At 48.5% G+C, this 23,866-nt stretch overlaps 3 protein-coding genes across 13 annotated transcripts in view; 2 read left to right on the top strand and 1 right to left on the bottom strand.

Annotated features, from left to right (window-relative positions):
* LOC100115042 (SET and MYND domain-containing protein 4) overlaps positions 1-23,866 on the top strand; it is a 656,582-nt gene that overhangs the window by 118,381 nt on the left and 514,335 nt on the right. The window lies entirely within an intron of this gene.
* Positions 1-23,866, top strand: part of LOC100115286 (formin-like protein) — a 40,150-nt gene that overhangs the window by 3,927 nt on the left and 12,357 nt on the right. Inside the window, exon 1 of one of the 3 annotated variants that reach the window (XM_032601616.1) lies at positions 11,493-11,942. The exons of the other annotated variants lie outside the window; for them this stretch is intronic. Coding sequence (XP_032457507.1) covers positions 11,940-11,942 — 3 coding nt within the window. The 5' untranslated portion in view covers positions 11,493-11,939. Of the gene's footprint in view, positions 1-11,492; positions 11,943-23,866 lie in introns of those variants that run through there. 3 annotated transcript variants of the gene reach the window in all.
* LOC103318142 lies at positions 6,278-11,171 on the bottom strand. 9 transcript variants are annotated; one of them, XR_004345208.1, is made up of 7 exons: positions 8,421-11,171; positions 7,893-7,997; positions 7,468-7,780; positions 7,109-7,369; positions 6,797-7,032; positions 6,543-6,722; positions 6,278-6,463 (listed from the first exon to the last, which is right to left on the bottom strand). XR_004345208.1 is itself a non-coding variant. In XM_032601655.1 (7 exons), exons 5-7 carry the CDS (start codon positions 6,974-6,976, stop codon positions 6,407-6,409), a joined length of 417 nt encoding a protein of 138 aa, XP_032457546.1. In that variant the 5' UTR covers positions 6,977-7,032; positions 7,109-7,372; positions 7,468-7,707; positions 7,781-7,997; positions 8,164-8,256; the 3' UTR covers positions 6,278-6,406. The 9 variants fall into 9 exon arrangements, 7 of the variants coding, with proteins under 7 accessions (XP_032457546.1, XP_032457544.1, XP_016842201.1 ...); XM_032601655.1 differs by lacking the exon at positions 8,421-11,171 and adding an exon at positions 8,164-8,256 and having other exon boundaries at positions 7,109-7,372; positions 7,468-7,707; positions 7,781-7,997; XR_004345207.1 differs by having other exon boundaries at positions 7,468-7,997.

The raw sequence follows: 23,866 nt of genomic DNA, 5'->3' as shown, positions 1-23,866 counted from the left end.
CATTTCCATCCGCACACGTGATATCAATAAGAATACGAGTTTGGGGCGCAAGGCTAGACGAGAGCAGGAGAACTGCCACGCACACGCACAGCCGGCGGTAATTGCACGTCTGTGCTTGCCTTGCTGTTTGCTTTTTCATCGCTCGCTTTTCGCTGTTCGCATCTTTGTCCGTTCGTCTGGATCCATTGTATTACATTCGCGTATCGAATCGCGCGCGTAAGCGTAATCCAGCTCGAGCTTCGGCAAACTTTCCCGATTCGCACGAGTGCTTTTGTGAGCAGCCGCTAGAAAGTTGATATGCGCTAATGGACGGAAATAAGTAAGGCTCCGTTGTTGAATTGCTGCTTGTGATTAGGCCTTATGCCGCTGATTAATGTTCTAGTATATAATTGGCGCTGGTATTCATGCGCAAACTGTACGATACTTGATTTACAACTAGCTGGGTACAAGTGTCTGCCGATCGCAAAAATAGGAACTCTTCTCTGCGACGGCACTTCCGTCATACCTCCTATTATAGAGCCTGCGGGCGGAAATGAGAAAGAAACACAATTTCCAAGCGAAAAAACCAAAACAGTGCGAGCACCTGATACTACGATCAACGGACAGAGACGAGGATAAAGAGTCGCAGACGCCCCGTAATGCACCCTCCGCTCATTCGTTTATTTATGCAAGCAGACACAGCGAGAGCCATACAAACGCAGACGAGCAAGCCGGCAGCGATTGCCCAACCGGGACACGAGTAAAACCTCGACGAAGTTCCCTCTCTCTCTCTCTCTCTCTCTCTCTCTCTCTCTCACTCTCTCCCCCCCCCTCTCCCGCTATACCTTTGTATACACACGGCGCATCTCTCGGCGGATCATCCTCGTCGCGTTATACACTCCGGTGCGCGCATGTTGGTAAACAATCGGGCCGAGGCTGCTTCCACCGGTAGCTAATCTGCCCCCTCCCTCTCTCGCTCTCTTCGCTCTTTCTTCCGCGCTCGACGCGCAGCGAATCTCGACTCGCTAAATAATCGCGATAAGATTATACGGCTCTCCCCCGGCCCAAATACGGAACTCCATAAAGTTCGAGAGCGAGCTCTCTTTGCATATGCGCTCCTTTTTTCCTCGTGTTTCTTTTTCTTTTTTAAGCGAGCGCTTGCTTGCATGCGCGTCTCGAAACAAAGAGCCCCTTCATCCATGACAGCCTAGCTGCAGCGGCGGAGCGTTTTTATACCGACGCATATGCGCGCGTGTCCTCTCGTGCGCTGCTCTCTGCAGCAGTCTGCAGTCCTCCGTTTTTGACTTTGATACGACGGCGGCTCTTTGCGCCGGTTCGCCCCTCGGGCGTTTTTGACGTCGTTTTACTTTTTAGCAAACCATGTACTTACTTATATCGCTGTTCTGTGCTGAGGCTGTGCGAGCTCAAACAAGGCGAAACGAGAGCGAGGGATCGACGACCACTATATGCGTGTTTCATTTCGCTCCCAAGGTCGAATGAATAGATGTTCCACACTCTCTTATATTATATTATGTCTCCTTCTCTGATTGGGCGCCCGGATAGAGCACTTCTTTGTGTACCGAGTTATCTGACGAGCAGCAATTGGCGCGCATTCGACTAACGAACGTCGCGAATAATCGCTTCTTCGTTTTCGATCGCAAACGCTCGGGCAAAGTATTTTTCCGAATGAATACGACGAGCCCGTTGCGGAGGCGGCATCTATGCATATAGATGAAACTGAAATTAGCATACAATTCCCGTTTCCTGCTCGCGCGCGCACTCACTCTATAGAAAGAGAGAGAGAGAGAGAGAGAGAGAGTGCGCGTGTGTGTGTGCGTGGACAGTGTACAGTAACGTTTCCGCGAAATTGAATCAGCATATCCCTTCGCAATAATGGAAGTAAAATTTTGTACCGGGCACCTCGAAAAACTCGCTTACTATGCCCACGCAGGCCCGAGCTCTTAAAAATCCACCAGCAGCAAACAGAAAATCTAAACGGCGGCCTCGGCTGCGGCGCGATAATTCTTCCCGCGTGTGCAGTGCGGAGAAATACTTTCATAGCCCTCATCGCGAATCCGAAGGGGCCGCGTTGCGATGCAAATTCGGCTCGCGGCACAAACTGCATCAGGTATATAGGCGAGCAAGAGTGTCGATCGATAAAAATGCAAATCCCGGCCCAAAAGCGCCGGATCCTGTTGGCAAAAATAAAAATACTCTCCTCTCTCCAAAGTATATACTTGATAGGAACGCAGTCGATGCACCGTGTGCACGCGCAGCTCGTGCGCATCCAGGCGCATAAGTAATGTTTACGTTGTCCCAGCGCCTAATTCTACATTCTTACGACGTCGCGCGTTTCGAGTGCGTTGGGCTGCTTTTCCTGTGTGGCTGGCTGTATAATATTAACTGCGCGGAAAGAGAGAGAGAGAGAGAAACTGTCCAAGGCTGCACCGAGTGCTCTCGGTAAAACGTCTGTGTTTTCTGGCAAACTTCGGCGTGACTTACTCTCCATACGTGCTGTGTTGTATTACAGAAGTCGATATCGAGATTACGTTACACACGTTCGAAATCTCCCCCCGCGGAAATTCCACACGCACATCTCTCACAGCCGAAGAAAGTGCACGGACAGCGGAGCGCATTGTCAGTCAGCTGTCCGGCGCCCGCAGCCACAGCTCTCTCCGCGGATCTCAACACACGAGAGAGTCCGGCCTCGATCTTGATACCGCGCGCTCGGAGAGAGAATTTGTAGCCGGCTCTCGTGTGAGAACTGCGGGCGTGAAAAAACGCTCGATGCAATTTGCGGCCGAGAGAGAGAGAGAGAGAGACGAAAATCGGGGAATATGGCTGCGCATCAGTGTACGCTGTATAACACTGTGCAGAGTGTAGCGCGAGAGAGCGCGTGAATCACCATCGACACGGTTCTTCATCTCTCTCTCTCTCTCTCTCTCGCGCGCGCGGAGGCTTGAGTCACCGTTTGCTCGAGGCGCGGTGTCGAAGGTCCCTCCCCCTCTCTCGGCTCTCCTCCGAGTTTTGCCAGGATGGCAACCTCCGCTCTCGCGACGAGACACTGTGTGCCTAGTCTGCTCTCCTTTCACGACTCCTTTTTGCAACTGAAGCTCGTTCGGAAAGAAAGATCTGCTGCGGACGAGGGCGTTACGCTGCACCAATTGACGGCGGCGACAAATTGACTCTCGGCGACTGTTACGTTCGAGGGAAGTATTAAAGCGACGCGCATGGGAGTCAAATATTATTTTCCCGGAAGTACACTTTCCCCGACATTGCAGTTGGTGTGGCTAATTTTGACTCTGTATTAATAGATTCCCAGCAGTGGAAAAACCTATCAATCACTTCGAAAGTGGCAGACTCCTCCGTTGCGCGAAAAATTCAAATCAGCCGTCTGGCTGTTTGACTCCCCTTCCGATCTCTGATTAGTAATTACGTTATGCTAGCTGCTCTCCCGCACCGCCATCAGCCAGCGCCGCTACACACACTTGCAATTAGAAAGTACGCATCCTTCGAACACCGATGCAGACTCCGTTTCTCTCTCTCTCTCTCTCTCTCTCTCTCTCTCTCTCTGTGTAGGACAAACAATTTTACCTTCTAAAATGCTGTAATTATATTTTTATATTCTCTCTTTGTTAGTCTGTATGAGACACAGTCTTATGTGATCTCAACGAATTGTATTGTTTTTTGCTTTGAGCAAAATAAAGATCTATCTACCTATCTCTCTCTCTCTCTCTCGCGTTCAAAATTTTCTCGAGCCGAAGAAAGCGCGAGTGGTGTCGCGCCGCTGGTGCGATAAATCAGGCCGAGTCGCGTCGTCGCCGGATTGTAAAAACCGGCTCGCACTTCCTGCGCCGCTGACGCTGACGCCACTACGCTCTCGTTTTTCGCTTTTTCTTCCTTTCCCTTTCCGCGCGCTCGCGAAAGAGAGAGAGAGAGAGAGAGAGAGCGAGAGAGAGAGAGAGCCTTTAATCCCCGCAGCATCGCGTCAATGGTATAATCGCTTCCGACCGCGGCGGCATTATCGCGATCTAGAATTGAAGAGAGAGGGAGCAGAAAGGGAAATCACTCGACATTTGCATTCGGCGATCCACTCGGGGGACCTAGGCGAAAGAGCCCAAACGGCGAAGCGTGAATCGGCGGGACCATTGTTGGATGCGCTCTCTTTTTCGCTCGCGTCTATGCAGACAGGAAGCGGATTTTTTCTTCCGCACTCGTTTTGTTGCGCAATTCTCCGGGCGACGCTGTCGTTATTGTTTCACTCGCGAGAGAGCGGGCGAGCGAGTTGATTGCTGTGTGAAGCTACTAAATGGTGGCTCGCGTGCGGCAATCTTTTCATAATTGCATCGTGCGTCGCGCTAATCGCGTGTATTGTGACGACTTCGTAACACCTGTCGACACTTCCAAACTGAATGTCAATAATTTGACGAGAAAATAAGACGGCGCCGCGCGCAAAATATGTATATGATACTATAGGTATAGAATCGAAGAAAGCAACACGCGCAAGACGCCCCATCTAACCAGTCTCTCTTGCATCGTCGCAATTACAGCGCGAGGCTTCAGTTAACGAATTGGAGTACACACCGCGCGCTAGCTGCAGAGTGAAATTTCGCGTGAAAAGCACCGCGAGGCGGCCAGGCGTTTCGAGCGCTGCGTGCATATTCCTCTCTCTCTCTCTCTCTCTCTCGCTGTCTCTCTTTATACGTATACATGAGCCGGGGCAATTCATGCGTGCGTGTTCCAGCGAGAGAGAGAGAGAGAGAGAGAGAGAGGAATAAAAGCGCGCTATGGGCGACCGGCGCTCATTGTTCGTTCATTTGACGCGCGAAGCGTCGACGCGAGGCTCCCGCGACAAGAGAGCAGTCGCGCCTCTTTCTCCTTCCCCTCTGCTGCTCTCTGCGCTGCGACAGTCTTTCTCGCACGCTCTCGCATTGTGCGCTGGACACTGTTGCGAAATTTTTCACAAGGATACAGAAAATAAAAGTTTCTCGGATTGTCTTTCAGTGCAGTCCTTTTCCAGCCGCACACTTTGGCGCGCTCGGCACATCGAGTTACAAAACCCGGAAAAGCGCGCTTTGCCATTTGGCACACGGAGAGACAGAGCGAAAGAGAGAGGATAGAATCCAGCGCCGTCGCTTTCTTATCTCTCGATTCCTGCTGCAGCCGCAGAGTCGAGGAGCACACTTTCGTCTCTCCCTTGTCTCTTCTTTTCTTCCGCTTAATGGACGACGGAATGGGCTTTGTCTTGTTGCGTGCCAGATCGCGAGGCCAAGGCGCGATGCTCTGCGACTTCTTTTTTATATAAGTAGGCTCAGCTGTCGCCCGACGTTTCGTGGAAGCGCGCTACTCGGACCGCTCGTTACAGGAAACTGCGCTCGCGCGATCCAAATAGTTGAGATACTTTTTGCTGCCCGCGTGAAAGTCTGCGCAATATGTGGCGCGCTGAAAAGAACGTGAAAGTTGCATAATACGCGAGAGGGCTGCTTGATATATACCTCGCGTGCCCGTATGTACACATGACTGCACGGGGCCGTGCCCTGGCTTATATCGCCGCGCGAAACGAGGAGGAAGAGCGCGATTGGGGCCGCCGACGCCGCTGATAGCGCGGCAGATGGGATACATTGCGGTGCGGCGCAGTCGCTGCATAGGCAGCAGAGGGCTTGGCTGTGAGAAATCGACGTGTGTGCAGGAGGATGTTAGGCGAGTCCTTCAGTTTGGGTTCAATTTGGATTCTTCGGGAGAGCCGGGATTTCGAGTGTCAGAAATTATCAAAGAACTTTGCATACATTTCGTTAGAATCAATCAAACGAAAATACCCTTGCACTCATCTGATAGAATCAGCTAGTAATCTGGGGTAATCCGGCTAGAATTTCGAGATATCGCGATATTCAGGCGAGCGTATTCTATGCCGTCGGTGAAATAGCAATTAATGCTGTTTCTCGACAATAAATGAATGTAAGCCTTCCCGAACAGTAATGTAGATTGCGCGTAATTAAATTACAAATGTTCGTTTTATAAATTAACTTCCTTTGCGATAGAAGTATGCAATCTGCATTACATAACCTTAAAATCACGAAATGATTAATCTTAGCGTTATTTTACTCTGGTCAAAAAGCTTCGAACAAGAGATTAATATTTATTCATAAAAGTTAACAATTTTTTTTAATATATGGTAATAAATAATTAGTACATTACGATACGTGTGACTTAAATGGTTCTTTTTTTACACGGCGCAGTTAGCATCCGAGCGTAGCGCCGTGTAAAACTGAAACATTTAAGTCAAGAGTATCGTATACAATTTTATAATCTTTAAACATTTTATTTATCATCAAAATAATTTCACGTATAAGTAACTTATTTCATTAGCAATAGGTATACATATTAAGTCCACTTCTTGTATTACACAAGACACCACTCAATGCTGAAATTAAGTCTTTTGGCTTAGTAGCTGAAGATTTTTCAGCTCTACTTCCCACGATGACAACTGAAAATAAATGTAACTCATGTTTATGATGTAAATTACAAATATAAATGAAAAATCATGCATAATGTGTAAGACTTACCATCCATGCACTTCGATAACTCGTCGCCTCTAAATTGTTCCTTAGATTTGTCTTTCTTCGATGCCCTCTCATAGCAGTGTACTGGAGAACTAGGTCTTTAGTAAAAAACCTTTTCAGCATACTAACGTAAGACCTTGTTAAAACAAAATTTTTGTCCACATGCTGCATCAACTCGTAACACTGAAAAATATTAAAATGTTTGTAATATTGATAATTAAGTATGGTTTTAAGTATGTAAATAAAAATTATCTTACAGTGTCATTTTTTAGATACTTATTCATTTTCAAATCTTCATAGATCTCGTTAAATTTTTCCTTTGTGGAAAAAGGTATATCGTAGTTGTATTTTAAACTAAAATCGACTATGTTGTTTATTACATTCACAACTCTCTTGTCAAGTAAGAAATTCCCCATCTTCGCTTGTTGAGTTTCCATGTTCTCAACAATATTGGTGAAACGAATAAGTTGAGCCAGAGTAGCAGATTCAAATGCTGAAATCACAATATGGAATTTATTCAAAATCTTGACAAAATTTTATAATGCAAGGTTATCTAGCAGCTTACTTACGTGTAGAACATTTAATATTTTGCCAATCAATGACTGGTAAATCTAATGTAGCAACAACATTTGATTGGCCATTTGAAGTAGAAGCACTTGATAAACCTACACTTATGTTCTCACTCGATGAACTGGCTTCTAAAGGTTCGTTTCCTTGTAAGTGGGCTGTATCGTTGAAACTAGTAGAATAGAAGTACTTGGCTCCGGTACAATAGATTTTTCCAGACTTGCATTAAGAGCAGTAGTACGCGAGGCAATACTGTTGACATTCTTCTTTGAAGGATTATTTTCTTATAAATATATTGCATCAAAAACAAACAAAGGTGATAATTGAAATTATGTAATGAAAATGATTACAATGTACATACCTTTTGGTTCAGTTGTTGTGGAAGATTTTTTTCCACGGTCCCTCTTTCTTTGCTTTTGCGAAACCTACTCCTCATCGTTCTCTTCATCTGCTTCATTTTTCTATGATTTCTTTAAGCATTTTAGCTTCTTGCTGTAGATTCTGCTGCTTTACACAATTTTCTAACATTTTTTGCACTCCAGATGCACTCTGTTCCTGAAGTCTTTCCAGTTTTTGAAGTGTATCAACTCACTTGCTCGTCCTTTGAGATCAACAGTATAAGTTGTGTATGATTGTGGTGCATCCGCTTGCAATCTCACCAAATCCTGCAATACCTGATAATTTTCTTGATTGGAATCAGCGGGGGCATACTTTGTTGTGCATCTCCCACGACTGTAAACATTCTGCAGCCATTTACTGGGAACAATATCTATATCCTCTATTTACCTCTTCTTCCCTCTATATACAAACTATACAAGACTATAGTTATATAGTTGTACAGTGGCTGCAGCCTCTTCTTCTGACCCACTGTCACTGGAGCTCATCATGTATCTGAAATATACAGAACAACATTGCTATTTGAATAAGTCAAAATTAACCTTACAATTAGAAGTTAGTTTTTGATCATGTTGAATAAAAAAAAATCAATTCAGACAGTATCAATTTAAAATAGTTAAGATTACTTAAAAGAAAAAAAACTGTTATTAATAATAATAACCTCAAAACACTGCAGAAAGTTTTCTGTCAAAATTTTCTGTTAGAAGCTTGAAAATGAAAAACCATAGAGATGACATTGAGTTTTGTTTTCAGCAATGCGCGTAATCGCGTGAATTTTAAAAAAGTAAGGTTAGTTTAGGTTAAAATATACTGTCTTGAATATTCATTTGAATTTCAATTTCAAGTTGATTTTCAAGAACCATTTTAAAAATGTGACAGCAATTATTAAAAACAATGTGAAAAGTATTAGAAAAATACCTTATTAAATTTAATTTGATGATTCTTCTGATGGATCCAAATGCAGTAGTGGTATGCCATATAATTTGATCTCTTCTTTTGTTGAAAAATTGTGATGAAATTTGACACATTTTTGTCCGATGCTTTGCAATGGAACTTTCATAGTCACAGGAGATATACGGCTCACTTCCCAAAAATTTTAGAAATCCTGAATCACAAGGTTATGAAAAAACTGATTTTTTTTTAATGTATTCCCTTTCACAAAATAGTCTGAATTATCATTTTCGAATTCACAAATTTGTGCAAAGGACCCATCTTGTAATAAAATTGTGTTGTTTGGATTGGTAGTGGACAATATTATGCCTTTGTATTCCAGTTTGTGAATGTTTCCACTTTGTCGCATAAGAATTTCCAGTTCTGTACTTGATGTTGACACAATGGTTCCACAAGTTTCTTTTTCAAGGTCTCGTTGACAGTATTGAGCTAGGAGATGCGTTGGTAACCTCAGTGCTCTACTGATAGATCCAAGATGTGACTCGAAACAGAAAGCACTAAGTTCATTAAAATTGCACCCTGTTGTTTCAACATCATCACGCAAGTGTACAAGATTATGCACATTGATCGATAAAAATGATGGCCCGTATATATCTGCTGCTCCGTCTACAAATCTATGAAAGTAACTTCTTGCTCTTTCAATGTGAGGCACTAGATTTTGATACGTCATCAATCTACACGCACTAGTTAACTGCATAAAATGATTGTATATCTTCTCAGACAGCAAACCTTTGAACACAAGCAGGGCAGCATATAAGGTGACAAACTTATATTCAACAGCTTTATACTTGCTGTACTCTCCTGAATGTTGCATTTTTCTTGAAAACTCTGCAGGGATTTCTTGAATGATCATTCTTGTTTGCCGCTTCAATTCACTTTTCAAACCAGCACTAATCCTCACCTTATGTTTAGATTTGGATTGAAGCAAGTATTCTAAAATTCTTTTTGTAACTCCCAAATACAGCAAGTGCATTGGATCTAATACAAACTGTCTCACCATGTCAATAGGTGGCTTAAGAAGCTTGCGATGGGCTGCATTTTTATATGATCTGAAACTACTATCAGACATTCGTTCTGCATGTGAGTCCAAAAACACTGTCACTTTGTCCACTTTCTGGCTTACTACTTTACAACGCAAGTACATTTGACAAAGCTTTGAGCTGGAGTATCACAGATTATGAATAAAAGGTGATACATAACCTAAATATCCTCAAGATAGAGACAGCTCGCCGAGACCTGCCAAAACTACCAGTGGCCACTCGCTGTTTTTATTGAAAAGTCGCTACAGTGGTGACACTCGCTAAAACTGCCGTGTTCTACAGCCGAACCGGCTGTGTTTTTTTTTTTCAGTGTATGCCTCTCGTAGTCGACCTAACCTATTGTAATCCAAGATCAAAATTGGAAGAAAAATAATTACATTTTAACACAAATAATTGAAATAAAAAAAAATCACATGAAAACAAATCGATATGTTTATTCTAAGATTGTAAATAGTTGAATAAGTTAATTAGTACGAGAGCCATAGAAGACACAACGATGCACAGCGCCACACAAGTCCGTTGTGGCTTGTGGTTGTGCTCTATGCTTTTTTAGCTGTCACGCGCGTGTGTGTGAATTTGAGCCTTGATTTTCGCGAATCGTTCTACGTACTTTCTAGATTACTGACTAGAAAATATCGGCAACTTTTGACCAGGGATAATTGACAATTGTAGCGCAGCGGCACGGTCGGCCTTGAAATTCAGATTTAAAGGGTTTTGACACACCCGTTCCCTCACCAGTGTATACCTGCTCTCGAAGAGCTGTGGAAAATAAACGAGGGAGAAGAACGGACAGAAGGATGGACGAAGGAGATATAGAGCCATACAGTCGTCGGGGAGGAATCAAAGTACGCGCCAACGCCCACTCTCTCTCTCTCTCTCTCTCTCTCTCTCTCTCTCTCTCTCTCTCTCTCTCTCTCTCTCTCTACTTCTGGCGCGCGCGCAGGCATTATGCGAATGGTAAACGAAGAGGCGGCGATGAAGCAGAGGCTCTTATTTTTCCTTCTCCTCCTCCCATCGACATACCCGCCGCGGCTCTACTGCATTTTTGTACTTAATCATCCGTTTGCTCGTGCGCAGCGCGCAATTTCATCAATATAAATAGCCTTCCTGCTATTACGCAAGCAATTGAAATACGCGGGGATAGCTGCGCGGCCATCGCCTGCGGAGGATGTGAGCGTCGCATCAATGAAAGGCGGAGGAGGACCGTGACGACGACCCCCCGGCCCCGAGGGAGAGACCCGTGGCGCCGGCCGCGGGATCCCATTGTCGCGCGCGATGAATGAGCGAGATAGGGCAAAGAAGGAGAGGCAGCGCGACGCATACGTGCACGCGTGTATACTACGAAGAGAGAGAGAGAGAGAGAGAGAGAGAGAGGGAGAGAGACGAAGTTGCTTTCGACATGCTGCAGCTTTCTATTCCGATTAAAATTGCTCTTTTTTCCAGAGAAAATACCTCCTTGTATCCTCCATGGGAAGGAGAAAAAGCTCCGGCAAAGAAGACTGGCGACTCTGGCATCGCTCCACGAGTTCAAAGCGACTCGAGCGGTCACTAATTTGCGTAGTCTCATGAGCGTAATTCACCGACGACGCTCGAAAGCTCGCTCTCGTGGTCTTTCTCCCTCCGCGAGGCGCAGGCGCCAGGCATTAAAGTCTGCTGCGCGTACGCTTAGCCCCGTCGCCGGCGGCTGATGCACAACTTCGCCGAAAGTCACGTGTTGCGCGCTCCAATATCGACTGCAGGCCTCGCGCGTGTACGCGCGCCGCCCGTGCGCTACGCTGAGCCCACGGCCATGCCAGCGGCGACCCGAGAATATCTCCATCAGGAATTAAGATAAAGCGGGGCCCGAGCGGGAGGTTAAATTTAGTCCGCACGAGAGAGGGAGCGCGGGAGATTTGGGGACAGGGGTTCTCATGCCGGGGAGTCGTCAGTCGGATGCATCGCGTGCGCGTGGGCTCGCCCTGCGCTTTAATGTCAAGGTGCAGCGGCCGCCCCGGGTTCTTTGACATCTGCGAGGCCCGCGGATGTTTTATTATCATCCTGCGCGACGACTCAATCTCCGATAAAACAGCTAGAGGATGGAAAGCGGAGCAACTGCTTGGCTAGTCAGGATTGTTCAACAAAGCGCGACTGATTCCGTCGAGTTATATAGGCGAAAAGCCGCTCATTAACGCAACCGCTCATTTCAATCGGGCAGACAATTTGCACAATTATTTGCCATGATGAAGAATGCTCCTTTCAGATCGCAGTAGCATAGCGCTCTCGAGTTCGAACGGGAAAACTTTCTCCGACGGGCCTTTTTTGAGGCGACGAGTTGTGTGACGCGTATCAGCGGTTTTGCCTTATCCTGCTACTAGACGAATGTCCTCGAGCCGGGAATTCTCTGCAGCACTTATCGTGCCATATGACGAGGAACGGATGCACTCGAAAGTGAGAATCGTTCACGGCAATGGTAAGAGTAGTTTATTTTCTTATATTTTGTCGGTTACGAGTTATATGAGATGATCGAAATCAAGTACTTGTATATGTTTTCGATGTTGAAACGAGTAACTTGCGACATTCCCGGCCACTGTGCGCCAGCGCTAAAAACCAAAAACCTGTCGAAGACAAAAGATGCTGGAATTTGTGAAAGCGAACGAACGCCGTCTTATGCAAATTACACTTTATATGCAATAGGAGCAAATGACACCTCTATCGCGTGGCTCTTGCAGCCCGCGGATGGTAGCGGAATAAAAGGTGCAGGAGCTTTGTACGAGTTGAAAGGATGGCTCTGTAGCTCGTTGTTTGCACTTTGATTGGTCAATGACCGCTGGCTTTTTGTCTGTGCGCGCGAAACGCCATTCATCCACCCACACGCCACGGACGCGAGCTTGCGCAGTTAAAGTCTTGCGATTCAAGCTCGCTTCTTTTTCAATCGTACTAAAACGCTCGTAAAGGCTTTTATAGCCGCCGTTTTTAGAATAGCAAGTACGCTCTCTGTGCGTGACAGCATACAACGAATGCTGAACGAGAATAGTCATTAGCGTACATCACACTCGAGTGTTATAAATTTTTGCGTTGATAACGAGCACGCAAATGTCCCAGTGTTATCGTAGAACATTGTTATAGAATGGACGCTGTAAAAGTGTCGCGCGGGTCAGTTTTCAGACCCAAGCGGATGATTCACGACCGCGATGAGTTATCGATTGGACTTGTTCGAATAAGCGTCGCAAAAATGCTGCTTTTCCTGTGTACTGTGCCCCCGGGGGCACACTCAAGAGGCGCTGCCTTGCTCAGACCCTTTGGGGTCTTCCTAATCCGACTGCCGGTCATATTTTCTCCGCGTGTTTTCCAGCCCCTCGAGGATCCATTAGGCGAGCATTCCCAATGATGATGGGGGCGAAAAGTTTTCTCATCGGACGAATTTCTCGCTTCCAGCCTGGCATACAGCAGCTCGAGCCAAGACGGCACAAAGATAGCGCGAAAGGCAAGCTGCCATAGCCGCGTAGGAGTCGCTCGAGCTCGTCGAGGATGGCCCGTGGCCAAATGGCCTGCACGTGCGCGCGCGCGTATTTTCCGCATAGTGCAAATAAAGGGGCTGTCGCTTCGTTCCGACTAGCGCTGCATGGCGCGTCCTTAATCTCGCCTTTAACGAGGCTGTGAACTAGAGAGAGAGAGAGAGAGAGAGAGAGAGAGAGAGAGATTGTCGGGTACGGGGGCGTACCTCCTCTCTCGCTCCTTCTTCCGAACGGAAAGCGCTGCGCTCCGCGGCATAGCAGACGCGACGCGTATGAGCGATTGCCCGGGCTAATTTTCAAGGACGGAACCGCTTTTAGATGCGCCGCTGCTGCTGATGCGGGGAGAACCGAGCAGAGGAGCCCTGGGCTAGTCGTCTCTCGATCTTTCCACTTACAATGCCTCGCCTGCTCTCTCGCTCGTGCGCCACAGGCCTAGGAATGCTGAAAGTGCTCTCCTTTTATGCTCGCTTAGCGTTCCACGCGGGCCGCTGGCTTTTATTGGCGCAAGAGTGCGTGGTAATGAGCTTTTTTACGAGCGATTCTACGCGCCGCTCGGCTGGAATGGGTTTTACACTAATTGGGCATGTGGAATGTGCGTGCGTGTTCAATCCTCGTGCGATTTTTAAACCTTTTTTATTATCTGGCGGCGTCTATACATATATGTCCATTAGACACCTACTCGTCGAAACTGAATATATCTTCATCGCGCAGAAGAATGTGTGCGCGGGGAGGAAGCGTTAACGACCGGATGACGAGTCTCTTGTTATTGTTTCTCCGAAGAAACGGCGGTGCGAAGTTTAATTATTGTCGCGTGTTCGGTGTGTGCTTGATTACAGCCATTCTGAAATTAACTCTCGCGCTTTACTGAGCATTACGAAACCGTTGCGTAGTTAAAAGTATGGCTGAATTTAATTCTGGCGAGCCTGTGTAACTGTTGCAGAAACAACTCGTCCAAACTGAATTTACATGTAAGCAGAGAGTATAACGGCGTGTTCACACGACACGACACTGTACTCCCTGCGTGTCATGGGCACCGTTGTTTGTAAATTCCGATCGATTTGCAGCTATCGAGTTGTTTAACAACAGTTAAACTCCCTTTTACTTGGAATGACCATCGAATGACGAAACTGAACAACAAAAAAATCTCTTCGCACCTTCTTTCTCTTTTGTTACAGGTGAGTGTCGTCGTCATTTTGTCTCCATTTCGCCCGATGTCACGCCCGATGTCTAGCGTAAATTTACCGAGCACCTCGTCATTCAATCGTTCGACGCGAGTGTCCGAGCCGAAAGAAATAATCTCGAGAGCGTCACAGTGCCGCGGCAGAGCCAGGGCAAAAGAGCAAAGGGATTATTATCCCATGAGAGAGCAATTGGCAACAATCCTCTCGTGCAAAGTCCCCATTTCAGGCGGCAGGTACTATAATGCGCGAAGAAGCTCTCTCCCCGAGCGAGCTGCGGCTCGTAATTGGGGCCCGGCGAAAGGGGAAAGCATCATGGCGCAGTATGCTGCGCAGCAGATAATGAATCGATTATCGGGCACGCCTCGGGCGGCATTGTATGCTAATGAGGGAAGAGCCGCCGCATGCGTGCGTTGGAAGTTATTTCACGATTGCGCCGAGCCATTAGGCCTACCTGTAATACTTTGGAGAATCGACGAGTCCTGCGGGATGTGCATGTGGGTGGCTGGCGAGAGGTGATAATTGTATGCGCGAACAATGCGGAAATCGGCAGAGGAAGCCGTTACGGCGTTATTGTAGTCACTGCCGCAGAATTTAAAGCTGCTTTGGACATTTATTTTTCGCCCACTGCAAAACAATTTCTACGCCCTGCTGGCGATACTTAGAGCTTACACTTGTATATAGTATAGGAGAAGGTAAAACGCAGCAGACGCATAGAGCTAACCGGAATTCTTTTGTAATACGCGCCGGGCCATGGGGGGTACGAAACGTATTCTCGGTAATCTTTGACGACTGTTTGCGCGAAATTCGGTCGTAACGTGGCAGATCTTTCGCCGAGATCAATCGTCGCTGCACACGCCTTTCGGCTGAAATCATATAATGGGGCTGTCGTACAATTTCATTTAGTGCAATCTCCCTCCATCTCGAGCATAAGATTAATCTTCGCTCCACGGCCGAATTCGTTACAGCTTCTTGATTAGACTGGAATCGCCTCGGCCCGCGGACACTTGACGGGCTGAAGAGGAAGAAAGAGAAGCGAGAAAGGCGGAGATGTCGTAATATGTAAGAGGATACGGGAAAAGAGGAGGAGGGCATGGTATTAATTAAGCGCGACAAAAGGTTGGGCGTAATCGAAGCAAGAAGCGGGGGACGGGACACGCGAAGCAGCGGTACAAAAAGGGACACACGGAGTACCGTTCGCAACAATGGGCGACGCACTGCGTATAAAAAAGTTGTATAAAAGAAGAGGGGCGACGAAACGGCGCAGGCGCGAGAGGAGCCCTGGAAAAGTCCGCGAAATCATCGACAGCGAATAACGATCAGGAGAGCTGCGAGCTAACCCGCGTATGAAACGTCCGCGGGGTTGCGCTCGCTCGCGAACCTTTCAGCTGTATACTGCCGACCCTCCACCCGCTTCTCCTTATATTTTCTCTTTTAATCTTCATCGTCTGCCCCGCGTATCCACCTTCTCTCTCTCTCTCTCTCTCTCTCTCTCTGCTTCGCTGCTCTCTCGCAATTAGCGAACGCCGTACGGATTTTCGCTTTTCGGGCGACTCTTGAGTCGTCGTCTCGTCGTCCTGTGGCTGCGCATAGAGCGTATAATCGCCTATGCTCCCTACGCCTCGGCGACGGCAGCGGCAACAAGCCACTCGCGGTGCCACTGCAGACATGCTTAATAAATAATCATCGAGCGGCGGCTCGCCCTCCCGCGCGCACCGGCACTCCCCTCTCTTCGCGGCCCTGCAGTCGGTCCGGTTCTCCGGGATTCATTGAAGCATGGGGGCGGCGGGGGCGGCGACTCGTGCGAGCGGACAGGGCTGCCGCGGGAAATCGCAAGTGCGTAACTAACCGACAGTTTGCGAGACGCGCGTAGGGGGGAAATCGAAGGGTCGCGCGCATCCCGGCAGTAAAGGTAGCTTACCTTATAGTTTTCTCAGTCTGTGTGCAGCGTACACACACACACACACTCGCTGCGCCGGCGGCGATTAGCGGTGCGCGAGCGTACGGCGCCTCTCTCTCTCTCTCCACAAATTTACGACTCTCTTCCACATTGTGTGCCTTCGCTTGCTTCCGTTCTTCCTCTCTCGTGTGTTTGGCTTTTTGCTCCCCGTCCCCCGGACTTTCTCTTTGTGGCTTTTTGAGAGACGCGTGAAACGACGGGACGCGGGCTCCGGCCATTGTGCCTGCACTGGAGCTGTCTCTCTCTCTCTCTCTCTCTCTCTCTCTCTCTCTCTCTCTCTCTCTCACTCTCTTTCGTCAAGGGAGCGGCGCGTCGATTTGATTAACCTGCCGTTTTCTTCGTCGCGGCTCCATTTGTATCGACATCGAAACCACTACAGGTATTCAGGCTATAGGTATCGCGCTTAAAAAAGCGTCGCCATATCCCGCCGATGCGCGGGTGATCGAGGAAAATGCATCGAGTCGGCGACGATATGACAAGCAAGAGCGCAGCTAAAAGCTATGGATTACATATCTCGGGAGAGTCAAATCGCCGTCGTCCTCGTGTGTGTGTGTGTGTGTGTGTGTGTTTTGAAGGGCCGAGCTTTCGGGGCTATAGCATGTACAGAGGAGATGGATGGGCGTAACCCCGTGTAAATATGGACTCCTCGTCCTCGGCTCCGTAGCCCACACTCGCGTCATTCAATTTCGCCCGCCTTCGACCCTTTCGGGGGGATGCTGCCCGTGCTGACCTCGAGTGACCTTCCGCTCCGCGCTCGGGAGGGTGTGTCTCGCATCGGTCCGACTCTTTCCCGATAAAGAGCCGCGCGGATTAAAGGGAGAAGCCCTATATATACGCGCGCCTCTCTTTCCCCCTTTGTCGAAAACTCCGTGCGGTTAGAGCACAGGCCTCTGGCTCACGGGTCCGCGAGTTCGAGTCCCGTCGTGTCTCCTTTCTGCTCGTTGCAGCAGATCGGCTCATTATAAAAGTTTCCGCGACGTAATTATATCTCGGGGAAATGCGGCTGCATAATGCAGATGCTCTCGACAGCCGCGCGAATTCTGTCGGATTGATCGGGCTTCTCGTTAAAAGACTTGCAAGGCCGCCGCTGCTGCAGCTGTTGATCTCGGTATCGGGATTCCGGCATGGACTTCAAAACGCCGATGGGAGACGAGATTTACGGCGCGAGTCGTTAGGTCTTATCGGGAAATTTCGAAGGGCCTTTTTTCATCGTATACCCATGTCGAGGAGTCATTAATCCCGCGCTAACTCGGCTTAATTTATTCGCTGGATACTGAATTTCCTTCTTCTCCAAGTTCGACTCATTCTCACGAAGAGGTGCGCGGCGGCGGGATGAGAAGCCGCGCCGCGCCTTTTCTGGCCTGGACGAAAAATCTCCGCCGCCGCAGAAAAAAGCCTAATTGCTCGAAAGTATCACGCGCCGGCTGCCCGTGACCAATCGAGCCTCAACCTCTGCGAATCTCGCTTGCGCCTGCTGCCCGCGCACTTTCTCCCTCTCCCTCTCGTGTGTGTGTGCACAGTGTACGCTACGCACGTCCACCTGGTGGGAAGGAAGAGCCGCGCGTTCGACTTTTCTCGCGGCCGCAATCGACTTGCCAAGAGGGCGAGAGGGAGGCGGTCTTGACCTTCGACCTCTGCTCCTCGCCAGGTTCACTGCGCTCCCGCTCTCGGAAAATCTATATGGAATGCCACTCTTGGCCTTCGCCGCCGGTTCGCTCTTGCTGCTCAGAATAACTCGGGTACGATCGCTCCGTGCAGCTGCAGCGAGTCATTATACCGCCGATGTCGCCTACGTGTCGTGCTTTCCGTATACTTAGGAGCTTGATTGAAGAAGGAGCTGGATCTCGCTCTTTCTCGCATGAGGCGATGACCGAATATTTCGCCATTATGCGCATTAGTACTCCGCATATAATACGTCCCCTCCGCGAATGCCGCCAAACGGAGATATTCATCTGCGCCGACGACGTTGCTGAGTTCTCCGCAGCTGCTGCTGCAGCGAGCGGTGTGTTAAATAGGTGCGGAGTAATGACAGACCGGACCACTTGACGCGCGTTCAAGTGGCTGAATTCGAATCAGCCGGGCCGGTTGGCTCTCGAATGCTCGGACTGGCTGCTTTTGAGCGCAGGACGTTGAACGGCGTTATGTAAGACGTAATCGCGCCCAATAATATCAGATGGTCGGAAAATCGGCGAGCTTTGTGTGCAGAGTCAGTGCGGGCTCGCAGGCGGATTCCTCGTCGACTTTGCGTTACGCGCCAATTTTTAAGCGTACACGCTGCTATCGCGAGCAGTTGCAAAACCTCCTGTTACGAGAGAGGGAGAGAGAGAGAGAGCAGAACGGGCAACAGTGTATTGTGAAAAAATCCCGGCAAACTACCACTTGGCGCTTAAAGTCGATCGCAATCTCGAAGAAGCAGCTTTTATTTTAATTACCGCATAAACTCCTGCGCATGCACACGTAACTCTGCGCTTCCCTCCGCCTCTCTCCAAGCAGTTATCTTTTAGCTTTGAGCGCAGCAGTTGCTGTTTTCGAATTTGTTATTTGTTGTTAAATACGTTCTTTCTCCTTGATCGAATACGACGTCGATCGTTGATTCAACGTATGACGAGCCACGATTTGAGCTCATTGTTGTGTTCTGCTGTTCTCTCGATTGCTCTTTTTTCTAACTGCGTACCCTCGCCGCAAGTATACCATTCCCAGCTTCCCGGCACAAAGAAGCCCGTTCTCGGGCCTTTCTCCCTTCGCCAACCTCTTCTGCTCGCGCGCCTGTATTTCCGTCTCCGTTGATGCTGCACTCGCGCTCGCATCCGTGTGCTCTTTTTATTAACTCCCATATTCCACTGGCGATCGTTCGGCTGTTGCAGTAGTAGCGAGAGCGCTCGTCTGCTCTCTTCTCGTTTTTCATTTTTCATTTTTCATTTTTCATTTTTCATTTTTCATTTTTCATTTTTCTCCCTCCTTCGAGAGAGCGAGGAAGAAAAGAGAGTCAGTCTCAGTCTATTTCTCACTTAACAACCGGTTGCCTCGCTATCGGCCGCTGCTGCTCGGCGCACAGCAGCTGCAGTGACGTTATTACTTAATTTTAGACTGAGCGGGGCAGCTCTTGCTCATTCAAGTTTTACGAAGCGTGCGGAGCTGTCTGAGTCATTGAACGCGACGCGACGAGACGAGTTGTACGCGCAGCTCTCGATATCTCCCGCTCCCTCTCTCGAGGACTACCCACATTAACTGATAGTCGTGTGCACTCGATTCGTTTGCCGCTGCCGTGTTTGAGATTATCGGAAAGTCGACTCCGACTGCTACTCTATACTACTACCGGGCTTTGTTTGACGATCGGGATTGCCGTGCTCGTTAATCATGGGCCTGACTATAATTAAACGGCTCGGAAGCTTGGCTGATCTCTGTATACAGCGGAGGTCGCTACTTTGCACTTTTTATGATCTAAAAGGTTTTATCCAGAGTGCGAACGGTGAGAAACAATATTTATTAGGAGATTTTGTTGCGTAGGCGACAAAGTTTGAGGCGGCGAACCATACAAGAGAGCGAGGAGAGAATAACACGTTTTTACGCGCTGCAGCGACGTTTTCGAAAAATCTGATCCAGCGAGGAACGCGAAAAAAGTACGTGACATCCATTCGCGCGATCCGCCTTTGGAGATAGTTATAGAAGGCAGCCGCGCTCGCTCACTAGCTCTCGGACAAATTCGTTGTCGGATTCGAGGCTGTGTGATGAATTGTGCGGTCAAGCGATGTCAATCGTGTCAAGTCCGCATTAGGGAGGTTATGCCGCTCTCTCTCTCTCTCTCTCTCTCTCTCTCTCTCTCTCTCTCGTGCACACACGTACAATATAGTCTCTCGAGGAACGTCTAGTCGGCGAAAGAGAGAGGGAGAGGCAGAGACCGTCGGTGCGAGAATCGCGAGTCGAAATTATCCGAAGAAGCGCGCGAAAGACATGACTCGCTATACTCGTCGGACAATGAGCATAACAATTGACCCGGCAATACGCGCGCGCGCGAGAGCTGCCACCACACACCGCCACAGTCGTATATAGCGTAGTAGTTAGAGGCGCTTACAGTGACGCATTATCGCGATATTTAACTTACCGACGTCCGTTGTTGCGATGCGAAGACGAAGCGGAAGATATTAATTACGCCTTATCTCCTCTCTGCGAACGTTGTCCGATTGTTGTGAAAATCGGCTCGTCGAACAGCCGTATCCAGGCCGTTTGCTTCTCTTAATCGATATGATCTCGTTTTTTTTCAATTTCAAAAAGTCCTTGGCAATTCACGCATGCCTACATTCAAATTATGGAAAACATTATAAATTTTGTTGGCGACAACATTTAACGCGGATTTCTAGCAAAGCTCCGTACAACCGCCCAATTGAATTCGAGGCTTCGGAGCATCTGGCCATCACTTTTTCAATAAGAGAGGAAAATCAAAACCCTCGACCAGCGGCACAAAAAGCTGATGGCTTAGCGCGTAAATATCCGCCGCCAATTAAAATCGAATCCGAGCTGGGGGGCGATCCGAGGAATCGTAATCCACAAAAATTAACCGACCCTTCATATTAATCCGCGCGGCTACACACACTCTCTCTCTCTCTCTCTCTCTCTCTCTCTCTATAAGAAAAAAAGTAAATTGCTCATTAAGAGAGAAGCCCCTCGCGCGCTACTTTCTTTTCACATCCCGGGATTCGAGGGAGAGGCGCAGGCGACACCGCGTGATTGGAGCATCGTCGCCTTATTTCATCTTCCAGTCGTTGGGGGTTATATACAGTATGTGCTATACAGGGACGAGGGGCGCAATATGTGAGAAAAAGCAGCGGCGCCGCCGCGTTCTCTATATGAAGTTCCCTGCAGTAATTGAAGTCCCTGCGCGCGCTTATTATCACTGCACGTGTTTCGATGCGCCGTTGTATCTTATTTCTCGACCGATCGATTGTGTTGACTCGCAAACAGGAAATTGCCTAGCTGTGTATGTAAACACGGCGACAATGATGGCAATGGAATTGAGCTGTAAAGTCGAAATCAATTAACGCGTGTCGGAAACGCGAAAGTCGACGAAAAATAACATTTCGGTATATGTAATTGGAAGTAACTTTCTCGCAATTTATACGCCCGCGCCTCCTCGGATTACGACCTGCATATATAAATACGGGATTATGCCGCCGCGTCGTCGAGTCGGCCCATATGTATTATAATATGTATTATTAATGAAAAGCTCGTTTTTAGTGCCGATAAACTTCGCCTTTCTATGGCTTTTTTCACGAGGTGCCGTACAAATGCGCACACAATACTTGTGATCCTTGAATCCTTGCCATTATCTCTCGGGTAAATATTATTTATAAGAGTATAATTTACAATATCACTAAGAACATAGTTTGACGATGTTACACACCATACAAAACGACTCGACTTGCTGCAAGTAAGTCGTGTAACTTGCTACGAGAACTGTACTGTGAAATTTGAGTATAGAAAGAGAGAAAACTACGCATATAGGCACGTCGAAGGCCTATACTGCAGACCCTAGCTCTGTCGAGTGTTTAACTGACGTGATTTCTGTACCAGTTAAATAAATGAGAGTTATTTTGTTTAGTGTAGTAGCTCCCCTTCACACGTACGCGCGTATTCGTATTCGCTGTTCGCGGCGAATTCCAGACGAATAGCAAGCAATAAAAGAGCTGCAATAGCATTCCTCTCTCCCCCTCTCTTCGTACAAAGTCTGCGGACAACAATGCTTTTCCTCTTTCTCGACCGACTCGAACTTCTCACCGTGCGACTCTGTACCCTGCACTGCCCACTCGTCGCTGATGGATTTCCCCGCGACGATCTCTACCCTGAAATGAATTTCGGAAACTACCGCATCCTCGTACACTTATGCATATTGCTTGTATCTCCTCCGCCGGTTTATTTCTCCCGGTGCTTATGGCCTTTATCTCGAGTGTTTCTATAGCGCTTATCTTATCGCTGCCGGCTGTCCGGGAAATCTCCTTTTGACGTATACTCGGAAATGAGTGCCGGAAAATTCGGATGTTATCATGAATGAGTTCAATTTTGTCGCTAAACTGCACGAAGTTGAACACTCTCGAGCGAGCTGTGTTAATTGAATCTCGCTCAGTGCGGCTACAGTGCGGCTCAGTGGCGTAGCGGCGAGGAGCTGCGATTTCCCGCTCCGTGTCAAAAGGAACTGTGTCGAAAAGAAATGGATCTGCCGGAGCGGCGAAAAAATTACATCCATCCCTCATCCCTCCTGGCGCCTCACTACCTCTCATACTATATAGTATACGTCCATTTACCCTTGCTCCCTCGTCCCACACGCACACCGTAATCGCATACGTCCGCTGCACCAACACGGACGCGCTCGAGTATACGCAAAGTATATCGATTGTCGCGCACAAGCGAACGGGAGAGGGAGGCTCTCCGAACGAGTCGGAGTGTGCGCGTGTCTTGTGTGGGTCTACACTCTACAGTCTACATGCTATACACATTCGCCCCTATTGCGGTTGGCGCAGAGAGACTCAAGTTCAACTGCGTAATTGGTGCGCGACGGGGGGAATTTTTCTCGCAGGGGGGGGGGGGCGGCGCGAGCGCGCATGTGTGTGTTGTTTTGTTCGGAAATTTGCGCCGGGCGAACGGGGTGGATTTCCTGCTCTCTCTCTCTCTCTCTCTCTCTCTCCTATTTGGCGCGGCGACGGGGTCGATGACGCGTCCGCTTGGGTAAATGCGCGATTTTTTCCGACCTGCTGCTACACGCTTAATGAGCGAATGTTTACGGGGCGCTGCTGATTTTTACGTCGCACCTATATAGGCGTCTGAATAAGAAAACGCACTCGATGTCTCCCGCGACAAGTGCAGCACAAACATTTTCAATTCCAGATGCAGACGCGTGCGTCGGTAAAAGCAGCTTCCCTTTTGCAGTCGCGCTTTCTCATGCAAATCACCGCAGCGTGATTCGCCTTTTCGAGGACTTTTCCCACGCAGCCCCTTCATTCTCTCTCCGAAGCACGGAAACGAGCGCTTGACATTATGCACGGTCACGTTTCTCCGCGACTGACCGCGTTTGCGCGCGCATAACTTCCAAGGTCCTCGCACTACTTTTTGCCCCCTAATTACCATATCTGATTGATTTATCAGGAGCGCGAGAGAGCGAGAGAAGCCGGTGCAGCTGCTCCGCTTCTTGCGCTCGTCGTCGGAAGTGAACTCGCATCGCTCTCTCTCTCTCTCTCTCTCTCTCTCCCCCTGTCCAATGTCGCGCGGACGCGGCCGTAACAAAAATGTGATAACAACACGCGCGCGTGGAACCATCGGAGATGCGAGCGTTGCCCGAAGCGCAGGAGCAGTGATAGAGATCAGTGGACGACGAAGCGACTCAAGTGGGTGCTTTGTTCGCTTTCCGAGAATGTCGATGCGTTTTTTGTGAATACATTACGTCCATCAAATTTTTACACGAGTAATTCTGGCTCTTCTCTCGGCTGTTACGCGTCAATAACAATGGGCAATCGCGGCTCGCTTCCCATGGCGTACTGAAATTTCAGTCAACGGACGTGCGCGATGCGAGGTCCGTCAACCGCGGGGCACCGTCAAGTTCGGGTCGAGTTTCCGGGCGGCTATATCAGACTCGCCGAGTGCAGTGTGCCATTGCGTTGATCTCTGCCCGCGAGCCTCTTTGACAGCCCGATGATTTATTGCAGCGCTATTGCACTCCTACGCGCGCCTTCTCCCTCTCCATACATCACGCACT

This window comes from Nasonia vitripennis (genome assembly GCF_009193385.2).
Source record: "Nasonia vitripennis strain AsymCx chromosome 2 unlocalized genomic scaffold, Nvit_psr_1.1 chr2_random0010, whole genome shotgun sequence".
Lineage (NCBI taxonomy): Eukaryota > Metazoa > Arthropoda > Insecta > Hymenoptera > Pteromalidae > Nasonia > Nasonia vitripennis.
This window is presented reverse-complemented; position numbering and strand designations above follow the sequence as displayed.